This window comes from Microtus pennsylvanicus, chromosome 5 (assembly GCF_037038515.1).
Source record: "Microtus pennsylvanicus isolate mMicPen1 chromosome 5, mMicPen1.hap1, whole genome shotgun sequence".
Lineage (NCBI taxonomy): Eukaryota > Metazoa > Chordata > Mammalia > Rodentia > Cricetidae > Microtus > Microtus pennsylvanicus.
In genome coordinates this window covers 90,033,804-90,044,330 of record NC_134583.1, presented here as the reverse complement: position 1 = coordinate 90,044,330, position 10,527 = coordinate 90,033,804, and the positions used below count along the sequence as shown (strand labels likewise).

Sequence of the window (10,527 nt, the reverse complement as noted above, 5' to 3'; positions counted from 1 at the left end):
CAATACCACTTTCAGAGCAAAACTGGTGAGCAAAACCAGGCCTGGCGGTGTAATTCCGGCAGCTTGAGAGGCTGAAGCAGGAAGGTGGGCAGTTCAGTCCTGTCCTAGCTGCATGATGAACTCAAGGCCAGCCTGGGCAATAAAACCCACTCTCAAATTAGCAAGCAATAATAATAGTAATTACATATATATATATGTATATATATCAGTAGGGTATATATAAATATTGAATTTTTTTCAATATTCGTGGAAGTGGGGGCTGAAGAAGCACCAAGAAGGGTGGGTGGGTGGGTTGACAGCCCAGGTCCTAGCCTGGTAAGAGCTTCTTTACTTAACTACTAATGAGTCCTGTGCTCTAATCCATCTCTAGGTAAGTAACTCGCAATTTCCTACCCGATGTACATATGCACATTCTCTCTCTCTCTCTCTCTCTCTCTCTCTCTCTCTCTCTCTCTCTCTCTCTCTCTCTCGTGTGTGTCATGGGGGCTCCCACTTTGTAGTCCTGGCTAATCTATAACTTGCTATGCACACTAAACTAACTCTGAATTCACAGAAATCCTTCTGCCTCTGCCTCCTGAGTGGAGTGCTGGGGTTAAAGGAGTGTAGCACCACATGGTGTGGCAAGCATTTAGGAGGCAGAGACAGGAGGATCTCTGAGTTCTAGGCCAGCCTGGTCTGCATAGTGAGTTGCAGGCCAGACAGGGCTATGTAGAGAGACCCTGTCTCAAATATAACAACAAAAACATATGGTCTCACTTTGTACTCCAGGCTTTTCTAGAATCTGCTGTGTAAAGCCAGGTGATGGTGGTGCCCACTTTTAGTCCTAGCACTGAGGAGGCAAAGACAGGTGGATCTCTGAGTTTGTGGTCAGCCTGGCCTACAGAGCAAGTTCCAAGACAGCCAGGGCTACACAGAGAAACCCTGTCTCAAGAAAAAACAAAAACAAAACAAAATAAAACAAAACAAAAAAATAAAAATAAAAAAATAAACAGAATTCACTGTGTAGCTCAAACTGGTCTGGAATTTATGATAATCCTTTTGCCTTAACTTCCCAAATTATGGGATTACAGGGATGAGCCACCACACCCCACTAGAGCCGGTCCCCTCCCAAATACCATCAGTCTGTGTTGGTTGAATCAGGATTTGGAGCCCCAGATCTGAAGCTGAATGTGTAATTCGAAACACTGTGTGCACAGATTTGGAGGAGGAAGAGGTGGGGCATAGGGCATGCAGGGCACCTCAAATAGGACCTCCCCGTGAACAGCAAGTGACAGATAGTTCAGTGGCTCCAACCTCAGCGGCACTTGCTACTTGCTGCTTTTATGATACAGCCACTATGCCAGAAGATTGTCCCATAGCGTCACTGAGATGTGGCTTCCGCTGAAAGCACCCCCAGCCTTAGCAGTTTGTTTTTGGCCATCGGGCATGGTGGTTGTACAGCCACCACCACCTCCAGGTTTTTTTTATTTTATTTTATTTTATGTTCATTGTTGTTTTGCCCGCGGGATGTCTACGTGAAGGCACCAGATCCCCTAGAACTGGAGTTACAGACAGGTATGAGTTGCCATGTGGATACTGGGAATTGAACCTGGATTCTCTGGAAGAGCAGTCAGTGTTCTTTATCGGTATCTCTCCAACCCTGCTGCATCCAGTTTTAAAACATTTTTGCTGTTCCAGAATATTTTCTAGTGCCCATTTTAGTTTTCTGCCCCTAACACACACACACACACACCCCAGACAACCAGTAGACCGACTCTTCTGTGACCCACATTCCCCAGTGACTAAGGGACTCCAGCTCTGTTTAGCTATTAACCACTCTCCAGTGCCGTATCTCTTCATATTTTGGGCAGTTCCTGCCCTAAGCTGTCTGTCCTTCCTGGTTTGTGGTGTGCTCTATACACTCTAGATAAGAGTATCTGTCAGAGGGCTGGCTCCCGAGTCCACTTCTCTGCTCGACAGTCTGCCTTTTAATTCTCTTGACGGTTTGATAAGCCATTCTGTTCTGCCGTGTGTGTGTGTGTGTGTGTGTGTGTGTGTGTGTGTGTGTGAGTGTGACAGTCTTATGTGGCCCGGCCTGATCTCAGTCACAGTTGGTCTTGAACTCCTGGCTCTCCTACTTCCCCTTCCAAAGTGCTGGGTGATGAGCAAACAACTCTAAGCTCCCTTTCATGCAGCACTGGGAATGGAACCCAGGGTTTACTCAGTCAAGGCTGCCTCTCCTCTCCTTGCCTTTTTGATGCCCTTCCTCTCAGGTCTGGTGGGTCTCAGAGTGTGCACTTCCATGGGTCCCTGGGAGGCCCTTTCTGTTCTTGACTCTAGCAAACTTTCACTTCTTTCCTTTAGTGGTCCGCTGTCACCCCATGGGCCTCTGCTCTGTAGGTCTCTACCTCCGGGAAGCCTTCCTGGAGTTCTTTCCTGTGGCCTGTACTCTCCTGATGGCTTGAGGGATCTACCCCAGGGGATGCTATCTTCCTTCTATTCTGGGGCTGTCTTCCTCCTCGCTTGCCTCAGCAGGAGGCTAGCCTGTAGGATAGGGTGTGCAGGCCAGCAGGGTAGAGCTGGGGACTTGCTGTCCATGCTGAGCCGAGCCTGAGTATCCAGGACAGGCGCCATCTGACTAGCTGAGCCCCCTGACCTCCCGCTGCTCCAGACAGACCCCGTCCGGCTGACCCAGCTGTATGAACAAGCGCGTTGGGACTTGCTGACAGAGGAGATTGACTGCACTGAAGAGGAGATGATGGTGTTCGCTGCCCTGCAGGTGCCTGGGACCCCAGGGTGCTGGGCTACAGGGTAAAAGGCCTTCCAGAAGGGAGTCCATCTCCAGTGAAGACCAGCATTGGGGGCAGATGGGCCTCAGACTCAGCTCTAACTGACTCTATGTCCCTAGTACCACATCAACAAATTGTCCCTGAGTGGGGATGTGGGGGAGCCGGCCTCTGGGGACCTGGGGTTGGATGACCTGGATGCAGCCCTGAACAACCTGGAGGTGAAGCTGAAGGGGTCAGCACCCTCAGACATGCTGGTGAGGAGGGGCTTGGGCTGGGAATGAGGCTGGGGTCAGGGCCAAGGCCAGGTAGGGGACCCAAGGTTCCCTCTTACTTCTCTCTCCCCTAGGATAGCCTTACCACCATCCCGGAACTCAAGGACCACCTCCGAATCTTCAGGTTAAGTGTGGGAAGAGAGGGGAGGAAAGGGAAGGCAGGGAGGCCATGGTTCACAATTTCCTACTCCCTCCAGGCCCCGGAAGCTGACCCTGAAGGGCTACCGCCAGCACTGGGTGGTTTTCAAGGACACCACCCTCTCCTACTACAAGAGCCAGGACGAATCACCCGGGGACCCTATCCAGCAGCTGAATCTCAAGGGTGAGGGAACACTGGCAGCAAAGCTCTCAGCCCTTTCCTCCTAGGGGCCTAGGATACCATCCGCCCTGAGGCAGCTGTGGGTGGTGGGGCTGGCTTTCTTACGGGGACCTCTTAGCCACCTCCTTCTCTTTGCAGGCTGCGAGGTGGTCCCTGATGTCAATGTCTCTGGCCAGAAGTTCTGTATCAAACTCCTGGTGCCCTCACCGGAGGGCATGAGTGAGATCTACCTGCGCTGCCAGGATGTGAGCAGACTGGACCGAAGGGGGACAGGAGTGGGAGGAGCAAGGGGCAGGGCTGCATTGGCATTCAGGGTAAGAGTGTGGCCAGAGCTTTCTTACCACCCTCTCTGTCCGCTCCAGGAACAGCAGTATGCTCAGTGGATGGCTGCCTGCCGACTGGCCTCCAAGGGCCGTACTATGGCAGACAGCAGCTATGCCAGTGAGGTGCAAGCCATTCTGGCCTTCCTTAGCCTGCAGCGGACCGGTGGTGGCAGCGGAGGCTCAGGGACCCCCCAGGGCCCTGAAGCCTCTGCGGAGGGCCTTAACCCCTATGGCCTGGTGGCTCCCCGTTTCCAGCGAAAGTTCAAGGCCAAGCAGGTACCAGAGGAAGTGGGTGTGGGTGTGTGGGAACCACCACAGTGTTTATCTAGTCACCCTTGATCCCTGGACCTCCAACGGAACCCTCTTCCCTAGGGAACCTCTGTGCTCACTTCTTCCTTTTGCTGTGTCCCAGACACCTCTATGGAAGGGTTTCAGGTCTATTGTAGGGCCTGATTCAGTCACATGTGCCTTGGTACCACAATGGCTGCCTTCCCCTGTTCCATGTTCAGTGTGCTGTGCCCTCAATGGAACAGGCAGGGAGGTGGGGGGAATCCTAGGGACTTTAGATAAGAGGAGGCCCTAAGAATCCCTTACCATTATGGCCCCTCAGCTCACCCCACGGATCCTGGAAGCTCACCAAAATGTGGCCCAGCTCTCACTGATTGAAGCCCAGCTGCGCTTCATCCAGTCCTGGCAATCGCTGCCCGACTTCGGCATCTCCTATGTGATGGTCAGGTAGGATCCCAGCCCTGCAAAGCACCGTCTCTGCCCTCACTTGCTACCAGCTGTTCTGTGCTTACATCCCACACGGGTCCCAGACACACAACCATATCGCTTTCTCCCTGTTCTCTGTGGTACCTCTCCCTGGGGTTCTGTGTATTCCCCAGTGTGCACTGTCACAGATATCCAAGAGACAGAACTCGTGCCAGATAAGCGAAGACCCAGTGCATGTCCCAGCTGTGACAGATGTTTCCCTCTCTGTCTTGACCAGCTGTCCCTGGTGTTATAGGGGGAACCCTGAGAACTCAGCCAGCTGTCCCTGGTGTTATAGGGGGAACCCTGAGAACTCAGCCAGCTGTCCCTGGTGTTATAAGGGAACCCTGAGAACTCATTCCCAAGTCTGCAGAGAGATGAATGATATGTGGTTGATGATGATACTTACAAGATCATCACTTGGCGGTGGTGGCACACGCCTTTAATCCCAGCACTAGGGAGGCAGAGGGGGGCAGATCTCTGTGAGTTCAAGGCCAACCTGGTCTATAAGAGCTAGTTCCAGGACAGGCTCCAAAGCTACAGAGAAACCCTGTCTCGAAAACAAAACAAAACAAGAAACGTGATCATTACTTAGAGGCATGAACTGCTCCTAATGTTGCCAAATGATATTATGATGCCTGCACCTTGTATGCATTGGTGTATGTGGGGGTGACCTCAGGTGTTGTTCCTCAGGCCCTGCTTATCTTGATTATTTTTACTTTTTTGCGGAGGTGCGGGGTGTTTTCAAGGCAGGGTTTTCTTGTGTAGCCCTGGCTGTCCTGTAACTTGCTCTGTAAACAAGGCTGACCTCAAACTCACGGAGATCCAACTGCCTCTGCTTCCTGAGTACTTTACATTTTTAAAGATTTAAGTATTTTTTCCAGGTCAGTAGTGGCACACGCCTTTAATCTCAGCACTCAGGCGGTAAAGGCAGGCAGATCTCTGAGTTCTAGGCCAGCCTGGTCTATAGAGTGAGTTCCAGGATAGCCAGTACCACATGGAAAAAGAAAAAAAAAAAAGAAAGAAAGAAAGAAAAAAGATTGTTTTTCATGCATGAATATGTATATGTATACATGTACTGCATACAGTGCTCAGTGCCCACAGAGGCCAGAAGAGGCACCAGATCCCCTGGAACTGGAGTTATGGGGCCTCTATGTGGGTACTGGGAACCAAACCTGGGTTTTCTGCAAGTGCTGCAAGTGTTAGCAGCTGAGCCATCTCTCCAGCCCCTCTATCTTACATTTTCAACTTATTTATTTTGTGCATGTATACATGTGGAGGTCAGAGAACAGTTTACAGGAACCTGGTTCTCTCCTTCCACCATGTGGGTCCTGGGGATAAACTCAGGTCATCAGGCTTCAAGGAGGCTGAACCCTCTTGCTGGCCCTGTTTTTTTCTTTTTTGGTTTTTCGAGACAGGGTTTCTCTGTAGCTTTGAACTAAAAGATTAAAGGCGTGCGCCACCACCACCCAGCCAAAGTGACACTCTTTAATAAATAAATGTGGGTTTAGGAATGGTTTAATGTGTAAAAACGGTAGTCACACAAGCCTGATACCCCTATTTTTCTTAATGTTTTCATTTTAAATCTCTGTGTGTGTCCGTACAAATGCTGTGGCCGTTACACAGGGCTCAGAGAAGAGCCTCTCGGTCCGTCTTTACTGTCCACCTTGCTGAGACAAGAGGTCTTTCTCCTCACTGTGTGTTCCAGGCTAGTTGGTCTCAGACTGTCCAGAGACTTTCCCACCTCTGCCTAACTTGCTGTAGGCACACTGCAGATGCGTTAGATTTACAAGGGGTCTGTGTTCTCACGCATGTGTGGCAAGAGCTTTATCCACTGAGCAACCTCTCCCAGCCTGTGTTGTCCGAGGGACCACAAGCATGCACTACCAGTCCTGGGGACCAACCTCAGGTCTTCATACTTGCAAGGCAGGTATTTTACTGAGTGAAGCATCTTCTCAGTCCCCCCCACCTCCCTCATCCCCTACCCACACATGTGAGTGCATGTGCACACACACACTGTTTTTTCATTCACCACATGCCAATCTTAATTGAATTCCTGCCTCAGCCCCCTTGCTGGGATGGCAGACCTGCTGCACCACGCCTGGTTAACCTGAGTCCTTGAATAATCCCATTTTCCAGAGTAGGAGCTTAAGGCTAGGAGAAACTGGGGCGGGTGAGGCTGCGCGCTACACTGAGGGCTCTGGGGGTGTACACACGGGGTAGGCTCCAGGGCCAGACGCGGTGTATCTGTCACTCATATTTCTCCACCCTGGGAATAAGGTTCAAGGGCAGCAGGAAAGATGAGATCTTGGGCATTGCCAACAACCGACTGATCCGCATTGACCTGGCCGTGGGCGATGTGGTCAAGACTTGGCGCTTCAGCAACATGCGTCAGTGGAACGTCAACTGGGACATTCGGCAGGTAAGCCCCAAGGGAGGCCAGGGCTAGGGCCAGGCGGCTAGAGCAGACCCAACTAGGGCAGAGCAGAAGCTGCCGCTTGCTGCCCCTGCCCACTGGACCTGTGACCACCCGCCCACAGGTGGCCATTGAGTTTGACGAGCACATCAACGTGGCCTTCAGCTGTGTGTCTGCCAGCTGCCGTATCGTGCACGAGTACATCGGGGGCTACATTTTCCTGTCTACTCGAGAGCGGGCTCGCGGGGAGGAGCTGGACGAGGACCTATTCCTGCAGCTTACGGGTGGCCATGAGGCCTTCTGAGGGCAGCCAGGCTGCCCCTGCTCCACTTAGTGCCGCCAGGGACCCTCACAAGCCCGCATGCACCTGAACTCACTGCTCCACCACTGCACACACGCACCATGCTGGGCATCTTCACCTGCTGGTGCCGGCAGGCCAAGGCCCTTGGCTGGGGTAGACGCTGCCACCACCCAGCCTAGGGATGGTAGACTCTGAGCCACACAGTGCCCCTCCTCTTGCCCTGTTGGCAGGAGCTCACACTCCTACCTATATGTAGTCCCGAAGCACGTGAGGAGGTCCAGCTATGGATAAGGAACAAGGAATCCTTCTTTCAAACTGGACTTTCTTTCTGTGACTGTTTTCAGAGTCGTTTTGTTTTGTTTTTTAATAAATAAATATTTTATTGTTGGATCTTTCTTCCTCCTCCTCTGGAGCTGTGCTTGGGGCCACTCTGATGCTCTGTTTCCTTATCACCAGCCAAGGGGAGAGGCTTTCCTGAGGTAGACACAACAGTTGCTAAGAAAGGAACACCTAAATCAGCGTATGAGAGGGCAGAAGGGCATAGGCTTCAGGACGCAGGGTAGGCAGCAGTCTGGCACTCACGGGTAGGCCGCAGCTGCAGGGCCTCCTTGAAGTACTTAGGAAGCAGGAAGCCTTCAGCATCCCCTGGAGTCAGGATCACGCCATTGGCAGAGCGGAAGAAGGGGATTCCATCTGCTCACAGAGCTAGGGATGTGACTAGTGCCCCTCTCTGACAGATTTGGGAGAGTTGCAGGAGAGTTTACACTTACCTGCCAAGGCTAGGGGTCCATCGATGAACACCGCCACATCACAATTTGGGCGCATGCCTGTAGGGACATCTAGACTGGAGCCTGAGGCATTTGGGCAGAATGGGGCTCTGGGGTGGAGTAGGGATGTACTGCTCCATGCAAGTCTGGGTAGTAGTCTCACACAAAGGAAGTTGTGACCTTTGGTGGGGGACCTGGGAGGATAGATTGGTGAAGGTGACACTGACCACTGATGACACCAGGGTCCCCAGGCAATCCTGAGGCCAAGTGGATGTGCGCCCTTCCTTGGCATGACAAGCCCTTCAGTAGAATAGATGGCCAATGCTTCCAGAATGTGCCGTGGACTAGCATCAGAGGCAGGGCTTGTGGTGTCTCCAGGGGCATCAGCTCCAACTTAGGTACCTGGGAATGAGTGTGAGAATGGACAGCAGTGAGACCTTCATCAACTGGGGTCCCACCTGGCTCTCCCTCCCACTTGCCCCTTGGCACCCACTTGTAGGGAGTGGCCCTGATTGGCCCTGATGAGAGGGCCAGTGCTGGGCTCGCCTGGCTGCAGGGCAAACCGCTGCTTTCCATTGGTATCCACCACCCGCTGCACATCCTCAATTGAGAAGCTGTGGAACTGGGGCAGCTGCAGAAGGGATCGCAGGGGTACAAAGCCATCTGCAGGGTGGGGGTGTGCTCAGGAGCCAGGGCTGTGGTTAACAGGGGAGCCACAGGCAGCTGGAGCAAAAGCTAAGCCTGGGAGGTCACATGACCTCCCATTGTGTGATCTGCAGGAAGGCTTCCCTTTTTGGGCCTCATTTTGTTTTTTCGGTGTTGAGGTGAAACAGAGCCTTGCACCTGCTAGGCAAGCACTCTGCTAAGGAGACACACTTCTTCTCTCCGAAGTCTCTGTTTTCTTAACTTACAGAGGAAGGCGATCAGCTTCATGGTGGGCATAGTGGTACACGCCTATAAGCCCAGCACTTGGGAGATACTGACAGAAGAATCAAACATTCAAGGCATTTTGAGGCTAGCTTAGGTTACGTGACCCCTTGTCCTTAAGAGGACTGGCTGTTCTTCCAAAGGAAGTCTGATTCCCAGCACTCACACGGCAGCTCCCAACCATCTGAACTCCAGTTCCAGGGGGTCCAATGCCCTCTTCTGGCCTCCACAAGAACCAGATATGCATGTGCAGACATACATGCACACAGGCAAAACATTCATACACATATAAAATTTAAAACAAAAAAACACTAAAAAAATTATATCTGCTTCAGAGTAACATAGTAAGCACTAAGTAGTTGACCCAGAGTGGCCATCCAATGAACATCAGTTGCTTTAGTATGCCCCCCTGCCCGTATAGGGCCACTTGGCTGAAAAACACATCATGAGGCCCAGCCTAGGCAGGGGCTTCTCTTCCAGAGGCCACGGAAGGGGTTCTGGACCTGGTTTCTCCTATACATTGGGAGAGCCTGCGTATTCTGTGTTCCTACTGGAGCAGTGTTAAGAGTTGAGGAGGCGAGGTTCCAGTTGCTCTCTGGCTCCTGCTTTTCCTCCCATCTTCCACAGTGCTCACTTACCAGCTCGCATGGGAAGTCCCAGCTTCAAGGCTCCGTGGCGTAGGACATAGGACAGAGCCTTAGACAGCTGCACGTCTCGGTCCTGAAAGAGTCCCGTGGTGGATTTCTGGGTTTCAGTAACTAGCCCAGAGCCCTACTACAAAGGTAGACCAGGACATCTCCAGTGGTCTCTGGGACCATTGGTCCTGCAGTCTTCCCACCAGGAAGCCAAGGCTCAGAGGGTCCCCTCCCCTGTCCAGCTACCGTGGGGGTGACGGTGGAAAAGTGCACACCTGTTCCCGGGGTCTATGGGCCCTTCTACCTTCCTGCCTCCTTCCTCCAGGGGCGTTCATGACTAAGACCTGTAGAGAACACCGACCTGTGGTCACTCTGCCCATAAAGTCACAAAGGCTCAGGATGAGAGAACCACATGACTCATCCCACCCTGGAACCTCTGGTCCATACAAGGAAATTTGAGGCCCAGCTGATGAGACTTGCCCAGGGTCACAATGACAGCCACGTGGCCCGAGGGATCAGGATCGAACCACGCTCTCCGGAATCGGATGGCGGATCTGCCGTCCGGGTCTCCGGACTGGCGTGCGGACAGACGCCAAGGTGAGCCGATTCAGAAGCGCTCAGCTGCGGGAGGGCGGGTCGCGTGACACGGACTGGCCAATGGGAAGCCGCGAAGGAAAGGGGCGGGAACTTCCGCTTGAGGGGAAAGAGGTGGAGCTTGGGGGGCCAAGCCGGCCGGTGAATTCCGAGAGCCCGCTTCCAGACCGTGGGGGTAGATTCAGCGTATTCAGGTTGGATGTAGGAGTCCTGGTTTGGGGGCCATGAGCATTGTAGCTGCTGGGTGGTAGGGATGACCAAAGGTTTTAGGGGTTCGGGGCAGCTGGAGTGTTGGCGCTTGCTAGGCTCATTGCTGGGAGGATACTCGCTGCCCAAGCAAGTCAGGTATCTGCAGAAGAGTTGGGTCACTCTCAGGAGTTCTGTGGAAGAGAGGCTCAGCTCGTTTCCTAGAGTTACAGGATAACCATCGGTGTCTTTCCCCAGAACGTCCC

The 10,527-nt window shown here is 52.7% G+C and overlaps 2 protein-coding genes across 11 annotated transcripts in view; one reads left to right on the top strand and one right to left on the bottom strand.

Moving 5' to 3' along the window:
- Fermt3 (FERM domain containing kindlin 3) overlaps nt 1-7,542 on the top strand; it is a 17,697-nt gene extending 10,155 nt beyond the window's left edge. For all 3 annotated transcript variants that reach the window (XM_075973346.1, XM_075973345.1, XM_075973347.1), the window contains 9 exons: nt 2,651-2,758; nt 2,888-3,022; nt 3,115-3,164; nt 3,238-3,362; nt 3,498-3,604; nt 3,722-3,958; nt 4,293-4,417; nt 6,716-6,857; nt 6,976-7,542. In XM_075973346.1, the coding sequence (XP_075829461.1) occupies nt 2,651-2,758; nt 2,888-3,022; nt 3,115-3,164; nt 3,238-3,362; nt 3,498-3,604; nt 3,722-3,958; nt 4,293-4,417; nt 6,716-6,857; nt 6,976-7,155 (1,209 nt within the window). In that variant the 3' untranslated portion in view covers nt 7,156-7,542. The remainder of the gene's footprint in view (nt 1-2,650; nt 2,759-2,887; nt 3,023-3,114; nt 3,165-3,237; nt 3,363-3,497; nt 3,605-3,721; nt 3,959-4,292; nt 4,418-6,715; nt 6,858-6,975) is intronic.
- Nucleotides 7,507-10,523, bottom strand: Trpt1 (tRNA phosphotransferase 1). 8 transcript variants are annotated; one of them, XM_075973354.1, is made up of 8 exons: nt 9,929-10,523; nt 9,757-9,825; nt 9,485-9,566; nt 8,413-8,582; nt 8,147-8,321; nt 7,923-7,979; nt 7,735-7,845; nt 7,507-7,626 (listed from the first exon to the last, which is right to left on the bottom strand). In XM_075973354.1, the coding sequence occupies exons 2-8, from the start codon at nt 9,814-9,816 to the stop codon at nt 7,532-7,534; spliced, it is 750 nt and encodes a 249-aa protein (XP_075829469.1). In that variant the 5' UTR covers nt 9,817-9,825; nt 9,929-10,523; the 3' UTR covers nt 7,507-7,531. The 8 variants fall into 8 exon arrangements, with proteins under 8 accessions (XP_075829469.1, XP_075829471.1, XP_075829465.1 ...); XM_075973356.1 differs by having other exon boundaries at nt 7,735-7,797; XM_075973350.1 differs by having other exon boundaries at nt 7,532-7,647.
- Between the last annotated feature and the right edge of the window lie 4 nt (nt 10,524-10,527).